The sequence below is a fragment of the Thunnus albacares genome, chromosome 2 (assembly GCF_914725855.1).
Source record: "Thunnus albacares chromosome 2, fThuAlb1.1, whole genome shotgun sequence".
Taxonomy (NCBI): domain Eukaryota; kingdom Metazoa; phylum Chordata; class Actinopteri; order Scombriformes; family Scombridae; genus Thunnus; species Thunnus albacares.
The window spans coordinates 2,813,592-2,839,813 of NC_058107.1; the positions used below are offsets into that span (position 1 = coordinate 2,813,592).

Genomic DNA, 26,222 nt, shown 5'->3' on the forward strand with positions numbered 1-26,222 from the left:
CTCTTTCAATTTTTTCTTCAGATACATTTTTGCACAACATTTTGTCCCCCATCACTTACATTGAGAGCACATTGAAGGGGATCTTTTAATAGCCAGTATGAACATGAGGAAACAACAAGGAAAACCTGACTGTTTTAGGAAAACTTGTGAACCTGTCCTCTGATGAAATTTAGCCACCATTTATGTTTTGTTTTTTTTTTTCTTTTTTTTGCTCCTTCTTAGGACACAAAAGGAAGAAGTTGCAGAGTTGCAATATTGTAAAGAAAAAATCAGTTTCTAACATCATGAATCTGCAACTGTGGAGACCTGATATATTTTTATTTAAAAAAAAACAAACAAACAAATATTTATGTTTATTTGAATAGAATTATATTATAATATTATTAAGACATTCAACACTCTTCTTTAAAATAAATAAAAATCTCACCTCTAATCTGGAAGAAATAGGTGGACTTTTAAGAGCTGATCATGCTCCCCTGATAGCTAACAAACACCAATACATCAAAAATATTTATGATTATTGATTCTTCTTTTAGTTTCCTGTTTAGAGGAGCCATAAACTGTTAGAACGTGCTATGGCAAGTCAGTGTCAGAAATAACTGAAGTAAGGAACTGAGAAACTATAAGTTATCCGTAGTGTTGTTAATAAGGATGGCTAGACATAAATGGATAAAGCTCTCTAGTTTTATCCAATACTGCATTCAGTCAAATGAACAAAATTAACAGTTTCCATTATTTTCTGATAGTGAATTTGCTAAAAGCTAATTAGCATCTAGTCTTCCAGTGGGCGGGGCAAGAGCGCGTCAGGTGAATATGATTGTTTTTTAAAAGGGTCAAACGTCAAGTGAGAGGAAGAACAGAAAAGAGGTCAAACAAAATAAAAGCATTTACAGCATGCTTGTAAAGCACTGTCCCATATTAACATGTACAAATATTAATGTGTGTATATAATATTATTACTGTCTAGCTTGTTGTTTTTGTTGGGGTTTTTTTTACTGTTGACAAAAGCATTACATTCAATATTAGTTTCACAGTACGGCAATGATTTGACAGTCTAGACCGGAAGTACAACTGTTAAGTCTTGCTAGCTTGACGCTGCTGAATAAAACTGATGGAAATGTAACAGCGGAGTTACTGATAACTAACGATGAAATATACAAACACGTTTTAACATGAGGCTGTTTTAATGTTCGGTCAGACTTTTTTTATTTATTAAAACAATAACGTGACAGAACAAAAACGATGTTTTCAGTGCGGAAAGTTCAGTTACTGTTGGTTTATTTTGTGGCACTTGATGCTGTGGACGTAATGTCTTTGCATGGAAACACATGGAGTTTTCAGCAGACAGGTAAGATTAAATATATTCTACCTATAAAACTTTCACATAACCATTCAAATATGAGAGAAATGATGCAATTGGACAACCGAGAATTGCGCCATAAAACTTGTGAAGGTCTCAGTACAAAGTACCACTCTGTAATATTTCTACTTCACTCCTTTAAGGTTTATGACATGAATATTACGTGTGTAAATGAGATGCCAAGTTAGCCAAGATTATCCTACAGGTGTTTTATAAATGAATGTATGATCTCAACTAAATAATTTTCATTGTGTGCCTGAGCTCTTAGTTTAATTGATTGTTCCTCACAAATCCCCTGAAATCTTTTATCATGAAGCTACATTTGCAGATGGGTCCCTGAATTATGATAATGAATTGTAGTACCAGAGACTTCCACTGAGAGCCGCTGTTGCAGCACTAAAACATCATCTGTTCTGCTGTTTATATGCTCTGCCTGCAGTTAGTGTGTACTTCCTGTCCTGGAAACAAAACTTACAGGTAGACCACCCACCTGATGCACAATCATCACTCTGTAAACTTTTTATTTGTGCTCATTCAGTTGACTGCTTGCATATACTGCACACTGTGACTCTCACTTTGGGCTGAAGGAGTTTTCCATGCCCCCCTGTCACCACCCTGGTCCTAAAATGCACCTCCATATACTGGGGAAAGTATTCCCTTAATGCTGAACTACACTATTTTGTAGCTCTCTTGGGCTTTTAAACACACAATATGTTATTTCTGCCGCTAGTGGTCTCTCAAAACAATAACAAAAGAGAGTCTGATGATGTTGTGAAGTAGCGTGGGATCATGGGAGTTGTTGTCTTCATCAGTTTTCATCATTCAGAGGTCTCCTCCTCTCCAAAACAAACATACATGGGGATTAAAACGGGTAAAATCACTGAATAAAGCAGTTTCACATAAAAAAATTTCTGATGCTGTTTGGGAGGATGTCAGGGAGGGGCTCTGTGTGAGCCAAGCTGCTGCTAAAAATGACCAAGATCTAAAAAGTTTATTGTAAAAATGTGGCTTAAAACTGAATAAAAGTCCATTTATGAGAGTTTCTAGCGGACAACCACAACACTGATGTATTATTCTTCAATGTGAATGGGCCTCTGATGTCTTTTAATTGAAGATGCTATACGCAGGCAGTTGTGGTGATTGAACTAGTATCTAGACTATTGGCATGTCCCCAAAAGACAAATATTAAGGTTTTCTCCCAGAATTGTATTATCAGTGTCATGGTGGAAACTCCTCTGAAACAGCTTTGTATGTCTCTTTCTCCTGAGAGGTGGGAGGTCTCTCCTTTCAGGAAAAAAAAACCCTCCTCCGTCATGTTTAACAAATTGCATGATAATGGATGCTCACTTTCTATTGCTTGTGTATTCTAGAAAATGATACATAGAGTTGTTGAAAAATTCCAGCAACTTAAACATCACGTGACCAGTCTGAGTTGTGTTGGTGGGACTGATCTGTTTTTTCTGCCTTGTTTCTTTGATTTGTAACATGTTCTATGATAAAAGGCCCGTATTCAGCAGCCCTTTGTCCTAAATTACAAGTCAAACATAGGAAATATTGTAAAGATAAATGTAGTGTAAGGAAAGGGAGGCGTTCCTGCCTATTGTACTCCTGTAGGAACTTTTTTGGTGCTAATTGGTCTGATCCTGGTGTACTTGGCACCATGGCCCTGCTGTATACAGGTGGACATGAGTGCAGTATCCTTCTGAAGCCTATTAAAGAATGAGTTGAGGTATCTCTCCTGAGGGAATTCCTTCTTTTGATGTGTGACATGCAGACAGTGTGGTATTATCAGCGCTGTTGTATCTTATGTAATGTTTGAACAGTACACTGGGCAGAAAGCTGATCTGTGGGCTCTGTGTTCTCCTCTCATGTCACATCAAAGTGCCGTCCAGCTCACTGAGGGTGGGTCAGGGGATCCATCCAAGTCCACACTGAGTGCTGACGACCAGACAGCCAGTAATTAATGTCACTCAGCCTTCATAGCTGAGCCTTGAAGGCAGGGAGCAACTCTGTCTATGTCTGCCAGCTGGTTGTGTGTTTGGACAAATCAGTGTAACAAATAAAAAGCTTGTAATGAAGCCAAGACAAGACGGACTGAAGGGAAAATTGAACTGTATTTATCCTGTATTGTACAGAATTTAATTATTGAACTACTACAAACAAAGTGTATGTTTTCATTCCTTGAAGTCCAAAGTGCTGAATGTAATGCCTTTAAGGACCAGTGTGTAGAATTTAGTGGTATCTAGTGGAACGGACTTGGCAGAAATGGAATATAACATTCATAAGTATGTTTTAACTAGTATATAACCCCATGAAAATAAAAATTGTTGTGTTTTTGTTACCTTATAATGAGCCCTTTATATCTACATAGGGAGCAGGTCCTCTCCCATGGAGCCCACCATGTTGCACCGCCATGTTTCTACAGTAGCCCAGGACAGACAAACCAAACACTGGCTCTAGGGAGGGCGTAGGTTCTCCTACACACTTTGAAAGGGACAGGGAGGGATTTCCAGTTGATTGCAATCTGCAACGTCACCGCTAGATGCCACTAAATTTTAACTGGCTTGCTTGAGATGAAATGCTGAATCTTGTAGTATCCACACTGATGGTCACAAGTTAAACAGATGGCAGGCTGATCAAACCTGGTGAATACTGGTCGTGTGACTACACAGTTTACACAATATTTAGCCACAAATTCTACTTCTAGAGCATGCACAATGACAAACCAGGTGAATTGGCTGAATATTGGCCACTTTCCCATGTAGCTAACATTAGCCTTGTTATGCAGTGTGTCCATACTTCATAAACGCTTGTAGATGCAGCTGCTGCACAGATTGAAATTAAAAAACAAAGTCAGATTGTAGAAGCAAAAGATCAATCATGATCAGGGAAAGAAAAATTGAGACTTCTGTGGTCTAGTGTTGTATAGTTTTATTGTAAGTTTTGCCTTTGCTGAGATGAGAGGATCTGCATGGATCAGCTGCACAGCCAGAGAGCAGAATGACCACAGCATCAATACAGGACATGTGAGGGAAAAGAGGGATTTTAATTCAACAGCTCAGATCATTCATTACCAGGCTGCTGGAGCATCTACACAGAATTATTTAGACATGTATAGCATCAATTCCTCCTGACTCACAGGGATAGGACTTCTCAGCTAATCAACTTTACAGTGATAGTTCCACAAATAGAAACTTAAACAAACGATTCCAAAATCTTAATTATACATTGATCTGACAAGCGAGAAATACAAATTTAGAAAATTGAATTCAATTTTACTATTTTCTATTTTTCATCTTTTATATGGAAAATTGAACTGATAAGTGTTACATGGACTGTTTTTCTCTAATCGACCTTCCTGAACCAACTTCAACAATTTCTTCATCTAAACTGTCAACCTGTCTCTTAGACTCTATCCCAACTAGGCTGCTGAAGGAAGTCTTACCCTTAGTTAGCACTTCTTAACTAGATATGATCAATTTGAGGAATTTCAGTCAGGATTTAGAGTGTGTCATAGCACAGAGACAGCACTGGTGAAAGTTACAAATGACCTCCTAATCGCATCGGACAAAGAACTTTTCTCTATACTTGTCTTGTTAAGCTGGTTGAAGTCCTGTTTATTAGGGGTGCACGATTCAGGAAATCTCATGATTAGATTCGATGCCAATTCTTGGGGTCACAATTCGATTCACAACGCATTTGCGATTCAAAATCAATTCTCAATTCAATACATTCTTAGATTTGATTCTAGATTGATGTTTTGAGTTATTCTTTCCAATTGACTGTGGTAGACACATTTATAGGTCTCAATGAAAAATATCACAATGAATCAAATGTAAAAATTTGCTACTCAATGTCAACCTGAGTAAGATTTATTTTCTTTTAGTTCACTTAGTCAAAGCAAAGCGGCCCTGAGACAAAGAGTAAAATGAACACTTAATACAAAAATAAAAATGATTGCAAGGATAAACTGCTAAGAGCAAAAATTCAAATAATAAGTTAAATTCATACTTCAAATAACAAAATCAAATAAACAATAGCTGCCTGCTACATTTAGCTGCAAGGTGCAAACCAGAAAAATTTGTCAAATTGATCACTATAAGCGGATGATTATTATAACCAATTTTGTTTCTTTTTCTTAATTTCTCATGCATATTACCATCTAATTGACATTTGTATATTTATTATATGAATATAAAATGGGCAGTTTCACTATTTAGGAAATTTTATTGTCTGTTTCAAAATCCAGAACAGCTGTTTCAAACGCTTGTTTCGCTGCTGCATTTTGTTGGCTCGTTTTTGGCAGTTTGTCGTAAGCTTCAAGGAGACTACGTTTTTCATTGAGATAAAAAGACTTTCTCATTCCCGTTCTCAGGTAAATAGCTAGCAGGCTGACGAGTTGTGAGTTGTGAGTTGTGCAATAAACTGCTGGGGTGAGAGCCGCAGAGAGAAAGTTGAACCAGAACCAACTTTTGGAGAAACGTAACCTGTAACGCCACAAACCGTAGCGTTTGTAGCATAGGAATAAAACGTTATTGTCTGATTGTTTCACGGCAGTTACAAATAAATATGCCCACAACCGCACAAACCTGCAGAGGTGTGCTGCAACGCCTGATGATGGCATTAGTCTTGTCAAGCTCCCCCTTCCCTTCAAGATAAGAAAATCCAAAATATGTCCAAATGATTGCCTTCATTGCTGAAGGGGTAGGTTGTATTTGTTTTTCTGTCAAGTAACGTTACTTCATTGCTCGCGGTCTCTCCATGACAAGCACTTCACTTCCTTCTTGCCCCCAGAGTTGGTTCTGGGCGGAAACCGGTGTGGCGTCATTGCGCCATCGATGGGATTTAGCGAGCTAATTCATGTCAGGAAAAAATGGAAAACAGCATTGTGGCAAGACTGAAAAATGTGGATCGATTCTTGGAATTTCTGAATCGATTCTGAATTGATTCTGAATCGGCAGAGATAGAATCGCGATTCTTATGTGAATCGATTTTTTTGCACACCCCTACTATTTATTAGATCGATTTCAGTTTGTACATGTTAATGATGAATCCTCCATGCATGCAAAAGTTAGACATGGAGCTCCACAAGGTTCAGTGCTTGGACCAATACTATTCACCTCATATATGCTTCCTTTAGGTAATATTATTAGGAAACACTCCATATATTTTCATATTATAGATTACATTACATTATAAAGATGATTCTGAAATTGTTGTGGTTAGTCATAAACACCTGACATAGCTACTTTAGATGGCATTACACTGACCTCCAGCATCACCGTAAGGAATCTGGGAGTCATCTTTGATCAGGATATGTCCTTTAACTCTCACATCCCGTCTCAAAAAGATGTAGAAACACTAGTCCACGCATTTGTTACTTCTAGACTGGATAATTGCAATTCCTTATTATCACGTTGCCCTATTTCTCCCATTTTAGCTTCGCTGCATTGGCTTCCTGTAAAATCCAGAATAGAATTTAAAATCATTCTCCTCACCTACAAAGCTCTTAATGGTCAGGCACCATCATATCTTAAAGAGCTCATATAACACTATTACCCCACTAGAACACTGTGCTCCCAAAATGCAGGCTTAACTGTGGTTCGTGGGGTCTAGAATGTAGGCAGAGCCTTCAGCTATCAATCAATCAATCAATCAATTTTTATTTATATAGCGCCAAACCACAACAAAAGTCATCTCAGGACACTTTTCACATAGAGCAGGTCAAGACCGTACTCTTTAATTTACTGAGACCCAACAATTCCCCCATGAGCAAGCACTTGGCGACAGTGGTAAGGAAAAACTCCCCTTTAATGGGTAGAAACCTAAAGCAGAACCCAGCTCTTGGTGGGCGGCCATCTGCTTTGACCGGTTGGGTTGAGAGAGAAAGAAAGAGGGGGGAGGGGGAGGCTACCAGACTCCTGTCCTGTGGAACCATCTTCCAGTTTCAGTCTGGGATGCAGACACCCTCTTAAAGAGTAGGCTTAAAACTTTTTCTTTTATAAAGCTTATAGTTAGGACCAGCCCAGGCTCTCCTTGAACCAGCCCTTAGTTATGCTGCTATAGGCCTAGACTGTGGAGGGACTTCCCATGATACACTGAGCTCCTCTCTCCTCCTCTCCATCTCCATCTGTATGCATTCATGTACCATTAATACATGTTACTAACTTGGCTTCTTCACCATAGTTTTTGTGCTTTCTCATCTCACAGGTTTCTATGGATCGTGGTCTCTGACTGCCTGGTTATGGATCGCAGGCTTCCATGGACCGTAGCTGCAGACACTGTGCTGCTGTGGTCCTGCTTGATGCCCACGCCTGCTATTATTATTATTAGTCATATTTCTATTATTATTATTGTTGTTATTGGTATTATTGTTGTTGCTGTGTTCCTCTGTGTCCCTCTCCCCCCTTCTTTCTCTCTTAACCCAACCGGTCAATACTGATGGCCACTCACATAGAGCCCAGTTCTGCTTGAGGTTTTTTCCCATTAAAGGGGAGCTTTCCTTGCTGCTGTTGCCAAGTTCTAGCTCATGGGGGAATGTTGGGTCTCTGTAAATTAAAGAGTACAGTTTAGACCTGCTCTATGTGAAAAGTGAATTCTATCACTGTCACTTTGTTTTTTGGTCTCCATCCTGACGTCAGTGGATTGGCTTTCCAAGCACAAGGCGGGAAACGCTTCACTAAAAGCTGTTGTATCTTTTCAGTTACGGCTCAAAGGCAGAGGTTTGGCAACATCCAAGAACAACAGCATGCAGAGCTGAGGTGCTGAATGGAGCTTTAAGTTGTTTAAGATCTCTTGTGCTTAATAATAACTGATGACTGGACCTTGGCAACTGTTCTTCTGGAAACATCAACAGCTTAATCAGGCCACCTCAAAGTCAAATGGAGCAATAATGTAGCTCACTTAATGTGGACAAAAGACCACCTGACCACCTCTGATATCATAACTCCACACCGCCATGTGAAAAAGAATATATCACCATCTCTAGGAGGTTAGCGCACATAGATTTAGATTCCCCTTGAGTAATCACTTTGCTGGGGTAAAAGGTATATCACTTTACTTTACAAACAGTGGGTTGATTAGACTGTGACAGTTTTGGCACTGGGAGAAAAAAAAAGTCTTCTTCTGTGTCCTTATGTTGAGAACAAGACTGAGAGTTACATTCACACTACCGGCTTTGTGAAGCTGTACGTAGGCACAGTGTGTTTTCAGCTAAATGCGAACATCAGGATGCTAACTTGCCCTCAATGAAAATGTAGCAGATGTTTAACATTTGTGTTTACCAATTAACACAAAGTACAACTGATGGGAATGTCTTTAGTTTAGCAGGTAATAAACCAAAGTACTGAGTAGTGAAGTCAAACATTTGACCTGATGATGGTCAGTTGTTTGACTTCACTACAGATCTCCATGGTTGTTACAGTTCTTCCTGAGGGGGAAGAATGCCTTTACCAAGTGTCGTGGGAATACAACCAATAATTGTTGAGACATTTCACTCTGAACCAAAAAGGTCGACGTCATGGTGGCACTAGAGAAAAGTCAGCGAATCATCACAGTCATGTCCACATGAGGACGCATCCTCTGTCCATCTGTGAAAAGGTTGCTCCTCTCCCTTTTCACTAGGCCCTGGTCCCCAGCATTACTAGTATTTTTGTGTTAACACATTGGACTAATTTCAGTCAAATGTGTCTGTTAATTTATCAGTGATATTACACAAATGATGGAATAAGGGTTTCATTTGGGTGGTTTGTGTTTCATAATGTTATATTTTATTGAAGGGCTCCAGTCCTGCTGTGATGTTTATTTTTTGAGAGTTTTGTGATGGTTGGACAGATCGTCTGCTTAGTGATAGTGTTAACAGGTGTGCATCTTTAGCAACACTAAGTAGTGAGTCACTAGGCTCTGTCAAGTTGAGATAAAGATAAAACTGTTCTGTAGTAAATGACATTCTGTATAATTTGGTGTACTCATGGCTGTGCGTGTGTGTCCATAGGAATTCTACATCCATGTTCTATATATTTTGAAAGCATGGTATCAGTGTAGCTCACCCTGTGGTAACCTGAGTAGATGGTATGTTCCAGTTATGTGCGGCTGAGAAGGTAAAAGGCCAGTCACTGTTCAATAAGATGGAATAGGGAAGACAGTAGGTGGCAGCTTGCTGTGAGGTTACAGATCTTATTTGTTTGTTTGTTTGCTTGCTTTGGCTTAAGTTATTTTTGAATTTGCCGGGGCTCATTTTTTCCTCTGTTTCACTGCTGAGCTGCTTCTTTAACATCATCTGCCCTTTATATGGGGTGGTGGCTCTACACCATCTAATAGTTGTTGAATGGTTCAGTCTGGACCAAAGTGATGAACTGACTGACCAACATTTCCATCCCTAGAGCCACACTGGTAGTCCGGCTAAAAATTATATTTTCTGAAGCTGAAGTCTTACTCTAGCTTTGATTTGTCATTCATCTCTCAACTAAACTCAACAATTATGAGTGTGGAGTATCTGAGAGATCTGAGCTTCCCAGAGTCCTTTAATCACCAAAAGATTTACTTTATCTACACTTTTACTCTGATCTCAACAGAAAAGCAACATTTCAGGCAGTATGCAAAAAGTCTCTAATCAAGTTCACCAGCTCTCAAAATAAGAGGATATCCTCTCTTTGCTGCGGAGACACCTTGTATACATTAACATGACTGATCTGTATTTAGTGATGTGCTTGGTTACAGTCTTTGAAACCTGAGCTGATAGCAGCAGGGGAGCTTTATGCAGCCTGGCTTGCTCTCATGTCGCCATGGCCTTGATCTTTGTGACTTTGTGACTCCTTATGCTTGGTAGTGTCAGCTGCTGTGGATGTTTGGCTCTGAGCAGCTAGTAGCCAGCATGGGGTCCTGGCAACTCAGCTGACCTGTTGGCAACATAAAGCAGCCGCAGCCTGGAAAGCACATCTTAACCCAGTGATGTACAAGGGTCAGCTCTTTGGTAATGAGACAGTATCACGAGTTGACTGCTGTACAAGTAGACTGCTGTAAAAGTCAAGGAGGACTTTAACAAGGCTACAGATCATTTCTTTCAGTGTGATGCATGTGTTTAGTGCTGGTAAAATAAAGATTCATCATAATCATAAAATTAACATTACTGTCGTTTTTCAGGAAAATAGGATCTTAGGCTAGGCAGTCTCTAAAACCTACAATAAAGACACTTTACTTTAAAGTGCACCACCAACCTGGCAAATCATCTGGGTCCCATACCACCAGGGGCCCCAAAAGCCCTGAGTGTACCAGCTGATGGTAATTCAATTACATGCAAATTTGTTCTGGGATTTCTAGTAAAAGATCAATTGGGTATTGCATTGTTATGTAATCTTGTGGCCCTGTCTTGTAAAAAAGCCATCTGTCAAAATCTAGTACAGCGAACAATTGAAGTTCATATTGGGTTCACATAGTGCATATTCCAAAATAAAAGCATGTTCAATCAAATTATCATAAACAAACAACTTTGCACCAGGGAGTAATCCAGTATAGGAGTACTAGTTGGTTTCTGCGTTTCTGAACAACATATAAACAAGCTGCCATTTCAGTACAGTGCACTGTGTGCTCTGTAATCAGGGCCTGGTTAAACCATTTGGGGGCCCTGAGGCAAAAAATTAGCTGTGGACCCTCATCATCTCACCCCCCAAGTTCATACATTGTCTGTGCATTGCACATGTATGAGTTAGTAATTAGTTTATAGCGACTACATTATTTAGTAAAAGCACCATTCTAAAATAAACCCTTTGGGGTTCTTACCTCTGGGTTGGTTTTCTTACCTCTCCCACATAATCCCTGCTATGCTTGTTTTTTTATATACTTTTGTTTTTTATCACTTCCTTCGTGCTAATAAATAAACTAAACTAAAATAATAAAGGCCTAAAAATCTGATTTTTAAATTTTAAACTCAGGGCCCCACTACAAGATGTGGCCTCAAGAAAAGCTAACACTTCAGTTGTAGTGCACTGGAGTGTTGCATACAGTATTAAACAAAGCGCAGGAAAGGTTCCAAAATTAAGACTACTGAGAGACCAGAGGAGCTGTAAGTTGGTAACTGATTAAATCACTCAGAAGATGGCGGTGGTAAATGAGAGACCAGCAGGATTTCCTCCTTGTCACTCTCTGAGGCGAGCCATCCATTGTCCAAACTGGGCTATTAATTTGCTGCTCAGGCTAGTAGTCTACCTGCCTACCTTGGCAACTCATTGGATTGGTTACTGACTAGACTCATAACCGGCATATGAGTCCTGAGCTGCATGACAACAGCAAGGATAATTAATTTTTCAGTTTCCAATGGTGAATTAAATAGTTTTTTCTTTCTTGCCAAGTTTATTATTACAGATAATTTACAATTTTGCTGCTTAAATGCTTTTTCTCATAATATTTGCAGTGACATTAATGGCCTTAATATGAGCATGAAAGCAAATCCATGTTGCAAACACATTTTACTGTCCATAAATTACTTCATGTTGTCTCACGGCACAGATAGGCTGATCATTACACACAGACAAGAATATCAGTGTTTTATAAACTAAATTATAAATTCAGCAAATAAAAATACATCCCTGCTATTGTCTGTATATTAATGGGAATGTTAATTAAAATGTAGGCTTTAGTGACTAAAATAGGAATGCTAATCACTAGCATAGGAAAGAAAGAGGAGGAAGACGAAATAGGAGGAAGTCCTGCCACTCTCTCATTTACCACCGCTGTCTAATTAGTGACTAAATCAGTTGCTAACTTTGACATATACATCAGCTCCTCCTGTCTCTCAGTAGGCTCAATTTTAGCACTTTCGCTGAGTCATAACCTGAAACCTTTTGATAAAGCCCTGTTTCTGGGCTTAGACTATTTTTCACGTGATTGTCACAGACATACTGTACCATAATCCCACCAATATTAGTTTGATGTCAGAGGAACTATCTGGATACGTTTTAGTTTTGCATTGAATTTCTGATGAGTGTCATTAACCTGGCTGCAATAAATATAAACCATGCATTTGAAATGTAATGCAATATGGACAAGTGATTGACCTGTAACAAGAAGCCCGACTACTGACACTCACATCACTGGGAAAACACAGTCATCATTTCTACAGGACCCTCGCAGGGACATACTGACTTTACAATAAAGTGACAAGTAATGAAGAGTAATAGATGTCTTTATCTTTATTTTATCAGGCTTTCCATTTGTCTACTCTGGGTTTAAAACAGAACTTGAACAAACGAAGGGACAGTTTACCACAGTAACACTGTATATCAATGTTTACATCTGGATTTGAAGGTTTCTAGGATTCCTGACAGTGTAAATACAGTAGCTTTTACACTCTTGTTCCATCACTGCAGCTCAGAATTTGCAGGCGATTTTGTGATGATGATTTGAAATAGAGAGTGTGCTTGTCCTTTCAGTAGGAAAAAATCCACACACTGTTAATTAGCTCCCTGTAAACTATAAATGCCACATTTTCGTCTGCTAGACTTTATCAGGCATTTACTAATTTTCTCTCCTGTTCTCTGCTTTGGAAGCATGCATCTTCACTTTTAACTTTTTGATCTCACTGAATGTCACGTTTTGCTGTCACAATAACTGCATGTCTCTGCAGGTATCACTGTTTCATCTAATTTCATAATAAGTACTTGCTTACTAACCTGAATAAGAACACGATACACATTGTATCACATCTATTTTTGAAATGTGGAAGTAATTTACAATCTCAAAATGTATTTAAAGGTATTCTTGTGTTACTATGTAATACAGATTGTAACTGCAAAGTCACGTATGGTCATATCTGAAGTTTTAGGCTAATAGCGTAGAAGTGTTGGGTTTCTACAACATTGGGTCACCCCTTCAAGTCTAAATATTATTCTTCTGGTAGGGGAAATGAGGAAATATTTTAGGGTCAATCTTGCTGAAGGCAGAGAATGTGGAGAATTTGAAAGCAAATGCTGTTGTACCCGTATCTAGGCCAGTAGGTTAAAGGTCATGCATCTGAGTGAATTAAGAGGTGTTTGCTAGCTGTAAGACTATTGCTGAAACCTACAGATGATGCATAAAATGTCTAACTATGACTCACATCATCACTATCACATTACTGTCCCCCTTCAGAGATCAAGAGATTCATGTGTACAAGATGTTTTCCCTCAACACTGCTGAGTCACAATTATGTGATAAACACATAAGATCCATAAATCCAAAACATACTTTAACACATGGGTGCTTTATCCCAGAATGCCTGTGTCCTTAAATGGTTTTGATTACCTGGAAGCCACAATTAGAAGTAGCAAAAAGCAGCACAAGTTGTGTATACCCTCTTTATTTCCTAGGTCTATATAATCTCTCTTCATAGAACAAACTTCAATGAGGAAACCATAACAATATAATACTTGCTGGTGCTGATGAAGGTACTTTTTCAAGTTCCAATTAAGACAAAATGATCAAAAGGTTGGCTCACCTTCCTCTCTTCAAATGTTGACTGAAAACTTAATTTTGGGGAAAATGCCAAAACAACACTGGTGAAGTGGTAACTGGTGAAATAAGCTGAACAAGTGGAAATATTCCGCTTGCTACAGCTAACGTTGATATTTGCAGTGTTAGTTAAAGCACTTGTAACTTTGAATTTGCACAAGTGCTTTAATAGATTTTAAATTCATGTAATGGTCAAAATCAAACAGGTTTATTTAGAGAACTGAAGCTGGTAAAAGTGTGTAATATGTAGAAAAAAGGGAGTTTGGCACTAAAAACTGTAACACTTAAAGATATCTACTTGATTTGACTCATTTGGATGCTGAAGCTTCATGTTAGTTTCAGATAAGCTTTTAAATACATTTTTACACAGAGGGAGGACTGTGGATTTTGTCCCTTGTCACTTACACTGTAAGTGCATTATGAGGGGATCTTCTAATGGTTAGTATGAACAGGAGGAATGATTACAGCAAGAGAAACATGTTTCACTGTTCACTCGGGCTCCTGACTGTTGTTTTAAGACAGACTTGAAAAACTGAACTTGTCTTAGTAGATTTATGTGTCAATGATATCTAATGTTGGGACTTTGCCATAGTTTTAAATCAAAAGTTGACTGAGCTCTTCAATAATAAAATTGAACTATGTTATATTCATACCTAGAAGCTTTTTACTTCAACTATTATAATGTAGGCTATGTAATGCTGGCCACTGATAGCTGGCAGACAGGCTGTACTGGCCAGGTACAAACATGAATCCTCACCAAACTGCCATGAGGCTGAAGCCAATGTTGAAGAACTTATACCACCAACAGCTGCTAGATGCTGTCTCCAAAAGATCCCTGTCTCCATCTGCCCCATTCAAAAAGCCTCAACTTCTCTCTAGAAATATTAAGTTAGTCATTTTTTTCAACAAGTCATTATGGTCTCAATCTCTAAATTCAGGTCCTTTAAAAAGTTGCTGGTGGTCATTTTGGAAATTATTGCTCCGTTAATAAGATCTGAAGATTTATAGTAGCTCTGATGTCTGCTGTGTGGGTGTTGATTGACAGCTGTGATTGACAGTTGTCTGACCTGCTGCTCTCCCCAGCTCCTGGACTCACACTGAGTCGGACTATTGTTGCAATTTTTCACCAAGTTTAATGTTACTTGATTAGGATACCTGCCCTGTTAGCACAATTTAGCTAAAGAAGCTAACATTAGCCCAAGTAAGCTAGCGTTAGCTTGGGTCCGAGGTAGCAGGATGTTTTTCCACCCTGCACTCCTTTATTGGAAGGTCCCGGCTTCAAAAGGAAAATGTGTCACTGACCATAAGCTGCAACTCTGAGCTTCAAACCAGCTCCAATGTAAACTAGCGGGTGACGTCACACCTCACTATGTCTGTCTTTATATACAGGCTGTGGTTCAGTCTGAACACCAACACAAGAGGAAAGTAACGACTGTGCCCTCTGGCAGCTCCAGACACACTCTAGCCATGAAACTCTCAGTGTTTGGCGTGGCTCCTGAGAGAGTTAATCCCGAATTTACCTCTCATCTTCTCTCAAAGCATGGAGTCAGGATGATGCTATCTGGAGACGTCAAGTCAATCTGTCTGCTTTGAAAAATAACACCTTTCCATCTACGTTTCTGTCTTCTTCTCTCTCACTGTACATTAATGGGACTTGCTGTGATCATGTTTTCACACATAACTTTATAGCCCCAATCTTGAGAACTGCTATTGTTAGGAGTTTCTTCTTCCACTCATATTGAGTAGTCAGGAAAGCTGGTGGTCATTTTGGTCACAGAATGCACGTACTACAGGAAAAAGAGTACGATATAGAATGAATACCTCCACACAAGAGTGCATGTCTCTTTTTCAGCACCTCACTCAGCCTCATGCTGTATAGAATATACAGGCTAGTGGAATGCAGCTCGTGGTTTCAAGCCAGAGCTTTCATCACATTATCAGAGCCCAGTCATGTGTGACTGGAGTCTCGATGATGGAGGATGAGGAGGACGAATGCACTGAGTGATGAGCTTGGTGTGTGTCTTTCACTACACATACACAGACCAAAAAAGACACTATGTCATGACATTTCAAGAAAAACACTTGTTTACTGTCTTGCTTGATCAGATGAAAATTGTTGTCTGTTTAAAATAGACTTTAAAATAGACTGAACGTGGGTCAGATCACTTATATTTCTTGACAAACAACAGCTGGGTACATTGGGCCACTTACAAAGACAAAGATATCCGCTAGCTTTGTTTTTGGGACATAGTGATGTAAGAGAAAATGTCACATCCACCAATGTACCTATATTTAGAATTTTCTTCTAGACACCAACAAAATTCAGGAGTGGTTCAGAGTCAAATATAGTCAAATAGATAGTCTGCCTTTCTGCTGCAGGGTCTTTATGCACGTTGCTACCTGGGAGAACATACTCTGTTTTACCCAACAGTGTAACATCACATATAATGGTTTTCTCAGGGTGACGGCTTCATATTTAGGTCGTGGAGAAGTTTGCTTTAGCAAGATTTTTTTTGGCATCTAACTTAATGTCAAACTCTTCCTTCTTTATGTGTCACAGTATGGCATTTCCAGCTGTTTTATTTCATTAATTTTAAATTTGGATAATTTTTTACTTTTTTGAGGGGGCTAAATTTTCATCTGCTGATTTCCAACAAGACTTGGAGCTGACATGATGTTTTTCTTGTGACCAGTGTTGGAGAGTTGATATTAGTTCTGGTCCTGTACATGCTAGCTTGTTGCAGGGTAACTCCAAAGTTGTTTTACTTTTTATAAGTTTTATAATTTCTTAGCTGGCTGACTAACATTAGCTGCTGTTAAAGCTACATTGAGGAATCAGTGAGAACAAAGCAGCTTCACGGAGAGGACGGGACTTCATGCAGTCACTGTAGCTAACGTTAAGCTAGCTGTTGATGGTCAGTAAACTGCTGCTGGCTGCTGCTTGATAAACCAGAACATTTCTTTTTCTTCTTCTACATGTGTTAAACACAGAAGATGGAACATGTGGCTGCAGAGGCTTTCAAGCTGGTTAAAAGCAGCCAGACTCAGTAATTGAGTAATTAGTTAAGTAATGTAATTACTATTTAAAGGAGCAATATGTAATATGTAAAGGATTGCATTTTTCAAGTAGCTTGCCTTACACTGTCTGGAACACTTTTCATTCATCAAGTTGAGACAAGCAATTCACAAGTTTGTGCAGTTTTGTGATTCTGACTTGACTCATACAAGCAAACCTCACAAAAAAGAGTAAGAGAGATTTATGATAAGAAAATGTTCTTGCATGATGTCCAGTGACTGCACCCTGTATCTCAAAAGTCCTGTTGTCTCAGTGGGCTTGCTTTGTTTGCTCAATGTTGTAACTCCATTATAAAGAAAACCCAGATGACACTTATATGGATGCATACTCTTTGGGGATTAGCTCGATAACTGACAACATATGTTAATAAGATGCTGATTCCAGTCATTCTGCAGATGTAGATGGAACTGCCTCTGCTGGCTAAATGTGTCCTGTCTGAGGACATTCCCCTGTTTCATTCATGTCAACTGTTACTGGCCACAATAGAATTGGCTTTAAAGCAGAATGGTCATGCCAACATACAGAGGCACCCATGTGACTGATAGACCTGTTGGGTCCTTACGTTGAATAAAATATAACTTTTTGACACGTCGCACTTTGTGGATGCAGTTACATGCTGTTAGTGCCGCTGACTCGCTCACTGTTGAAGATCCTCAGCAGTGATGGTGCATGTGTTTCCTTTATCCATGGCTATTAAAGTGCTGCTGAGCCCCAGTCCAGTCAGTGAGAAATGGATGAATGCTTCATCACCCCCCCACAGTGGGTGTTGGATTTCACTACCATACCATGGTAAATGACTTCATCGGCTCTGCAGTGGCATGTAACAAAAGTTCAAGTGTTGGGTCAGGAGATGAGCTAATGGTGAGGCTGCTGTTTTGTTGTCTCATACAGAAATATGAGTCTAAGCATCTAAATTACAGACCCTGTAGTATTCAACTCATTTTTTCCATTCCATATTTCAAGCACCCAGATTGCAAAACACATATAAATCAACATTTAAATGTATGAATCCACATGATTTCAGATATTGATTATAATGACCAGATTTTCAGTAACCACACCCAAAATCAAGTGATCATAATGCCATGACTTGTGCACAGCAAGTAATTTTAAGTAAGTAAGTATTTTTAATTAATTTTTTATGCAGCTCAATAATTGTTTATTAGACAAAGGAGTTTCTAATATTATGCCCCCCTCATGTATGTAAATGGAGTAGATAAATTATTAGAAACACCTTTCAATATAATGCACTCCAGTCCCAACGTGTACGACCTCAATAATAAGCACGAAGTAGAATTATCACCTCTCTGACAATATCAACAAAAACTAAAAATGTATAAGCTTTGTAAAAGTAGACTTTATGGCAGAGCCATTGTATTTATTGCATTAGCATGAATGTTTCACTCATCTTTAATCTCTAGTTTGGTCTCCACTCTAGTCTTTAGCTTGTTCAGTTTACTTCACCAGTATTGTTTTGGTTTCTCAACAGAGAAAGTGGATTTGTTGCAGCATTTCTCCCAGATGGTGGTCAATGCCAACAACGTGTCCTTATCAATGGATGACCAGAAGTGTCTTACTCTTCAAATTGGCCTTTATGCCAACCTGATAATGGCCACACAGCAGATGTTCGGACCAAGGTACTTTAATGAGTCTCCACAGATACACAGTCAGCCCTCTGTGTATGTGACCATGACAATAAGAATCTAAAATTTAAAGGATCATTGTGACATTTTGGGGAATATGACCATTTACTATCTTTCTGTGAGTGAGATGTTAATATTGATATCAACCACATGTCTGTTAAGTATGGAGCTGAAGTCAGGACACAGTTAACCTAGCTTAGCATAAAGACTGAAAGGAGCTAGCCTGGCTCCGTCTTAAGTTTAAAAATACACCTAATAACAGCTCTAAACCTTACTTATTAACATGTTGTATCTCATTTGTTTAATCTGTGTAACACATTTTGTTCAATTTCCAGCAGAAATGAAATAAATATCAATTGTCATTGTTTCGAACCGAAACAATCAGTTGATTGAGAGAGACTTTTAATTGCCAATTATTTTGATTCATTTTTTTAAGCAAAAATGCCAAAAAAGTTGATGTTTTCAGCTCGTTAAATGTTACAAAAGAAACGATTTCAGGACATAACCTCTGAGCTCTGGGAAATTTAAAACATTTCAAAGACAAAATGATTATTCAAGAAATGTATTGCCAGGTTAATCAATAAGAGAAATGATAGTTGCAGCCCTAAAGGTGTTGGCAGATGTATTTTTTCACTTTGGACAGAACCAGGCTAGCTGTTTCCTCCTACTTCCAGTCTTCATGCTAAGCTAGGCTAACCATGTCCTCACTTCATACTTAGAACACAGACATGAGATTGATATCCAACTTCTTATCATCTACATGTAGGTCCAGTATGTCTTTGTGTTTGCAGGCATGCATGTCACCGGGGGGTTTCTTCAATTGTGTTTATGAGTGTACAGTCTTCTGTGAGTGTTTGTGTGTCTTCCCTGCAGGTTTTGCGATGAGTTCAGTGTACTGCTGGAGCTGCGCAGCTCTCAGAAGGACGAGAGCAGTGTGATGACTCTGTTAAACTCCCAGCATCATATCCACTTGCAGCTCCGCCTCGGCCCAAATTCACTCACCTTCATCTCCACCCAACACAGAGAATATGAGTACGTCTGGTCAGTCCTCTCCTGCACTGTGATTAACCACGGCATGTACAACACACTCTGCTCCAGTAAACTAAACAGCTAGAAGCAGCAGTTGTAATAAACCAGAATTAAACTATCTGATGATCTGATTGTGTTAGGTCTGAGCCATAGTCTCGACTTTTTTGTTGTACAAGCAGCCACAACATGCTGTTTGCACTTTTATGTCTCCTCTCTCACACGTCCTCCTCTATCTCTTGCTAATGTAGGTTCCCAGTGAGGTCTATGTGTGATGGCCAGTGGCACCAGGTATCACTGGGTGTGTCTACACTCTGGCTGGAGGTTTATGTGGACTGTTGGCTGGTGGAGAGGGTGAACTGGGCCTATCCTTGGCAGGGCATCTCCACTGATGGCCTGCTGATGGTGGGAGGCAGCCTGGAGGGCTTTGAGACACCCTTTGAGGTACGAAAGTGTACTTGCTTAATTTATTACCTGTGTTTGAACACATATTTTAATGTTTGCTTGGTAGTAATTTATGTGTGTTCAGAGGGCTGAACTGATTTGTCTTCTGCCACTTGGTGGCAGTAGAGAAAGGATGTTTGTATTCTATGTGTTCCGCATTTAATTTTGAATAGTGGAAATGACTGTGTTACTTTAGTTTTATTGTGAAGGAAATTTGCTGTTAACTTGACCTTACAATCAGCATTTTGTTCTCGCAGGAATGATCAAAGTATTGCTAAAGCACAGGACTCATAGTGCACACACAGGGTATTTAACAGGGTATTTTCAGTGCTGGAAGAAATATTCAGAGCTAACTGTGGCACAACAGTAGTACAATATACCCAGAGTAAATAATAATAATAATAATTAAAGCTTCATAAGTGGAACGTGAAGGTGAATTTCAGACCGCAGTTACAAACTGACTGCAATCAAACACTTTTCAATAATAATTTAGTGTGACTGACCTGAGTATAGTTACATAACTGAGTAACTGTGGGTGATCATATCCATTCAGTTTTATGGTCAGACCCAAACACATTGCTCCCTCACCTGTGACACTTGAAGTCAAGGTCAGAGGGACAGTATGGGAAGATCCCAGCAGGGTTCCTCAGTCGGTGGAGAGGGAAGAGTCTGTATGGTGAGAGGGAGGGGTTGAGGGTCTGTGGTTTACCTATCTTTGACCTCTCTGCAGGGTCTCATTTTCCTATTGGTGTCCTCAGGGTGCAGTGAGACAAATGACCTTTGTGATGGGGGATCCAGACGCTGCAAGAGGCCACTGTACTCTCCACCGGCCTACCTGTAACCCAACAACCTCCAACACACACTGGGTAGGAGAGTCAGAACAAAGGCTATAGATGAGATTAGAAAACATGAGAGAAACCAATAGATATGTAATATTAATACTTAATACACACAACAGCCATCAGACTTACATTCTGTGACAAGCAGACACAAACAAACAGTAAATCCACGGCCAGTTTGATGTTTTCTTTTTGTTTTCTCTCTGTTCATTTAATTTCAATACAAATAGAAATGTACTATCTATTTTATGGATTCATATAAATGTGCATTTATTAGACCTCAACAGCAGGAATAACTGGTAAAACCACAAAGATAAGATCCATGTGAGGATAAACCAGAATCTCTTCAGCTGTGTAAGGGCACCTTTACACTGTATGACAACAAGTGTGTAAGTTTATTGCATGTCACTCTGTGCAAGAAGACTATAATAAAATCTTGATCATAATCCGTGTCAGACTGCACGATATCAACTTGAAGCTGTCAAATTATGTGATGAATATGTGATGAATCATAGCGCTGAGACTTAAATAGACAAAGGTATATGAAAGCAAAGACATGTCATCAGTTCACATCATCCATCTGCTGTTTTGAAAATACATCAAAGCCACACACACTTCTTTCTTGTTTCACCTCTGTGGTTTAGGTTTGTGTTTTTCCCCCTAACTGTAATTTTAAAAAATGGCACTTGTGAAATGTCACACTGGCCAGTGTATTCTGTGTCATTTCATGCGTTATTCTGATTGGTTGGTTTGTAGACATGGATTGTAGCAGCAGTCACATTAAGAGAATTTGATCCTAAATTTCTGAATTTAGGAGCAAATTTTGTCAATCCAAAGCAAAGTTTTGGATCGACAAAGATTTCATCACATTTTCCTCATGTTCGTTAAATTTAGTCTCAAACAACTCAACCTCGCAAAGTGTAAGGAGGCCTTAAGCCGGTGTTGAGCCAGTTGATCCCACATATTGGATGTATGTGACTTTGCCATAACAGAGTTTACGAGCAGTTTTAAAGTCCTTTTGCCTTTTAAACTATGAAATCCAAAATAGTAGCTGACTTTGAGTTTAGGCTGAATCTGTTGTTTTTTCTCTCAGAGTGACTGATGCTCATACTTATACCATTTATCGTATTAAATATAACCAAATGATTAGTTCACATTCATGCTTTTTCCCCTCTCTGCTCATTTAGAACTTGCGCTCTGGCACCAGGCCCCATGACTCATCTAACAGTGCAGAAGGATCTGCAGACGGGGAGTCCATACATCGGGTGAGTCCACAGTAAGAAGCTTGTGCACTGTTGACAAGTAGTTGATGTAATGGACTGTTTGCATTCATTGCGCAGACATTGATTTAGGTTTGAATCCTGTTACCCATCTGAGCGATGGCTCATGTGGGGATAGCAGTGCTGTGTTTGCTCACATCATGTGTCTTCACAGTGCAGCTAGTGGTACAAGCTCCTATGTAATGGTTCTGACACAGTGAGGGCACAGAGGTGAGAAGTGACGAATGCGGAGGAACAACGAATGAATGGCTTTAAGTGTGTTCTGGGAAGTTAATTATAATGGAAGCAAAACATATATTACTGATTTGTAGTTTGTCCTTGTAAAGCACAGAGCTTCTATTTCCCAATGGGGAAGGGCAATATTTCATTAGCAGCATGGGAACAGGCCTGTATCAGCGCTCAGTACATCACAGCAGCATGTTGTATGTCCGTGCACGTGCAAACGCTGAAGGATGTGTTGGCTCTGATAAACGCCCCTCAGGGAGGATTGTGGTTTGGCCCCTTGTTCATTCATTACCGCTTCTTCTAGCTTCATCCTCAGTACCGCCACTATCCACCCTCAAATGATATTCGCCAACTTTCCGCACTCAACAGAGGATGTACTCTTCAGGGTGGTGGGAGCCTAAAAGTTAGTGGTTCAGACGGCTATGCGGGTTGGGAAAATCTGGCTGGAGAAATTGGATGATTAAAGATCTGCTTGCGCAGATCTATTTTTTTCCTTCACCACATTTTGTACTAGCAGTAAAGCAAGCCTGCTTCATCTGAAGGAGTGTATTCTTGAATTTTGAAATAAATGGTGATGATCGTTTGAAAATTGTGCCACTGATGTCATACTGTAAACCACTATCACAGCACACAGGTCCATACTGTTTGTCTGATCAATCTCAAGTCAGCAAAGCCAACTTTAATAGAGTCATTTTTCTTTTTATTTAGGTTATTGTCACTGTCAACTAATGTAGGCCATGAAACTATATAAACTTATACACCATCAGAGATTTTGCCATACTCTTTATATTCAGTTGGCTGTCACTTTAATATCTCTGGTTGTATCAGGCCACTAATAGGCCACTGTGGGCAATATTGCAAATCAATGACTATAACTGATTTATTACAGTATTGGGTTTTTTATAAGATTTTTTTGCATCAGCATAAGCTAAAAGAAGCTTAAAGACTCTGGAAGGAACTGCAGAGTTGGCAAAACTTCTAGTCATATGGCCCATTGTTAATGTAAAAGTATTGATTGGTACAGCTTTAATCCACTGGATTTGCATTGTAGTGCAGTGTATTAACATTAGAAACATACATTCATGTCATAACATTTTGTTTAATGATTTTCCAGAAAATGTATAAACCAGTGTTTTATCCTTTTATATCGTGATATATATCATTACCCTCAAATAAAATGACATACTCCATGTTAGAGGCCTACTGCCAGCTGTCACTGTGGTGAAAACCCTCCATATTCTTTCAAGTGTCCATCACAAACTTTAAAAAGTCTATTTACCTGTTTACTTTGTGACCCCTCTAAAACAAAGATTTAAAGTCGGAGGCCCTGCTGGCCCGAGGAAAGGTCAGGAGGTCACCAAAAGCAATTAAGGTACATCCTCTGGTTACCGTGAATATCCATATAAGTCCATGCCAATAGTTTCAGTTAATCAGGCTGTCTGCTTCTAGACAGTACTGAACATTACTGACCATCACTGAACAGTGCTGAAAGAGACTATTTGTATTAATAAATGCTCACAGGAAAATGTAGCATTTGGTTACTGGATTTTCATCAGACCGTTTACTATTTGAAGCAGCTGCTTTTTCTTTAACTGAATGGCCTGACTGTTATTAATAAAAGCAGTATGTTGCTGACTGTAAAAAACCTTTCTCAGTTTGTTTTGGAGATGGGTGCACCCAGTAACATAATACAAAGATCCTCTTACATATGAAGCCAGAACAATGACACAAACAGCAGACAGACAAACAACGACACAAATTACAACCTCAACAATTAGCACAGAGTTGAGTCGACACCTCCCTGACAGAGAGTAAATAAAAACTGAATATTTTATTATTTTCATTTCATTCATTCATAAATAGAATTTGTTAGATGTTTTGGTTTCAATACTCAAAACGGTCTAGAATGAGTGGTAAAATTTACTAGAACTAACTAGAATTGTAGTTTACGAGGACCGAGGACAGGATGCATGACCTCTGTTTAATGGCGTCCGTAGTGTTGATTTGTACTTTTACACTGCTGAGACTTGCACCAGAGCCCCTGGGCTCCATCCACCTGTTCAGAGGTCAGGAAGAGTGTGACAGATATGTTGTCAGGCTCTTTTAGCCTACAGGAGGTAGGCTACCAACAAAAGTTTGGAATTCCCCAAAGAATTGAAAATGATTGAAATCATTTCAGCTCAGGAAAAAGTGCAACAGTTTAACATGGTAACACATTGGCTCTTAACTAATAAATGTGTTGACTTGCATCTTGTCAAGATGTTTGTTGTTCAGTTTTGGCCCATATAGCAGAATGTCAACACTAAAGTGAACACGGGCAGACACACAGGACGTACTGTTTCATACTACATTGGCTGTCTGCATAGCTGGATGTGTGCAGGCGCTATCATAAATTTTGGGCTGTAAGCTAACATCCACAGACCTCTGCAGACTTGGCTTGGTGATGACATTGACATCACATGGACCCTTGTGGCTATGCAGACAAGTCAAAGTATAATTTGAGTTTAAAGCAGCTTTTTAATGGATGTTTTGCCACTTGCAGGGTAAACATAACACTGACATAAATATATCATATATACATATATCACCTTATAAAGCTGTCATGATGAACATGCCAGCAAACAGTTGCCTGTTTACACATCAAGTAGACACAGAGCAACATTAGCATTTATTTATGGGGGCGCTATGGAGCAATGTTTTGATGAGCATCTCCCTATTTTGTTGTATCTTTTGTATCAAGCACATGCACAAGGACACACATACAAGCAGGTGCAGATGACATGATAAGTACAGTAATGCAAATGTGTAGCCACACTATTTGACCATTTGTAACAATAGCATTCAGTGAACGCAGGAATACACCAGCAGCAGGCAGGGAAGAAATCACTCCCCAGGTAACTTTACATCTCACCTCCATTTTATCTCAGTGTCTGAATTCTGAGTGTAAATTTATGCACTTTATGTTGCACTCAAAAATTTCCACAGAGGAACAAAAGTAGTACGTACACTACTTTTGTAACTTTTTAACTTTTGTCCCACAATGCAGTCAACACAAAATTATAGTTTTGCAACACTTCATCTGTCACCTGATCCAACAAAAAGTATTCAAAACCTCAATATCACCATCACTATAGAGTAAACTTACAGAATACTGAATAATGATACAGAATAAGTTAACAGCAGAGTGATTTTGGATACATACTCTGCAATTATTTCAGGATGAAAGACATTTATATTGTAGTAAAAAAGAAACAAAAAATACAACGGCACTGCGCACAAATTGCAAATATTTAAAGTCACTTTCATAACATGTTATTATTACTGATAGTGAATTTGTCATATGAACAGTATTCAGTATGTCAGTGACACATGTTTGAACCCTGTGATGATGATGATGATGATGATGAGTTGGGTGGAGAGACAGGAGCATCATCATTCAGTTTGGAGGTCAGAGTGTCAGTCCATTCATTGCGAGTCAAGGCAAATCTGTGTCAGACATCAGCCCTCCAGATGGAGTGTTTTACAACACTGAACTATTTCACATCCAACTCAACTGTGAGTGAATGTTATTCATTGCAGATTGTCTTTCATGCTTCTTTGATCAAGACCGTCATTCATTCAGCCATTCTTTCACATGCTGTGAAAGGTTTGCCTGTGTTTTCGGCCCTGATCTCACTGAAGGTGAGATTTTGCTTTTATATTTTCCCTCATTTAGTTCTTGATCTTATTATGCAGGTTGGTTTCACTGAGCATAGATGTACTTTTGCAGGAACACACTTAAACAGAAGCTGCACAGGCAAACCAACACCTGAACCTGACCTGACCTGAAAAAAAAAGAATCAAAAT

General features: G+C 39.1%; 1 protein-coding gene across 2 annotated transcripts in view; it reads left to right on the forward strand.

The window, feature by feature from the left end:
* Positions 1-16,600: 16,600 nt before the first annotated feature.
* si:dkey-61l1.4 (collagen alpha-1(I) chain) overlaps positions 16,601-26,222 on the forward strand; it is a 69,021-nt gene continuing 59,399 nt past the window's right edge. The window contains exons 1-6 of one of the 2 annotated variants that reach the window (XM_044362996.1): positions 16,601-17,708; positions 18,409-18,556; positions 19,436-19,603; positions 19,840-20,032; positions 20,791-20,898; positions 22,059-22,136. In XM_044362996.1, coding sequence (XP_044218931.1) covers positions 17,582-17,708; positions 18,409-18,556; positions 19,436-19,603; positions 19,840-20,032; positions 20,791-20,898; positions 22,059-22,136 — 822 coding nt within the window. In that variant the 5' untranslated portion in view covers positions 16,601-17,581. The remainder of the gene's footprint in view (positions 17,709-18,408; positions 18,557-19,435; positions 19,604-19,839; positions 20,033-20,790; positions 20,899-22,058; positions 22,137-26,222) is intronic. The other variant, XM_044363004.1, reaches the window with a different exon arrangement.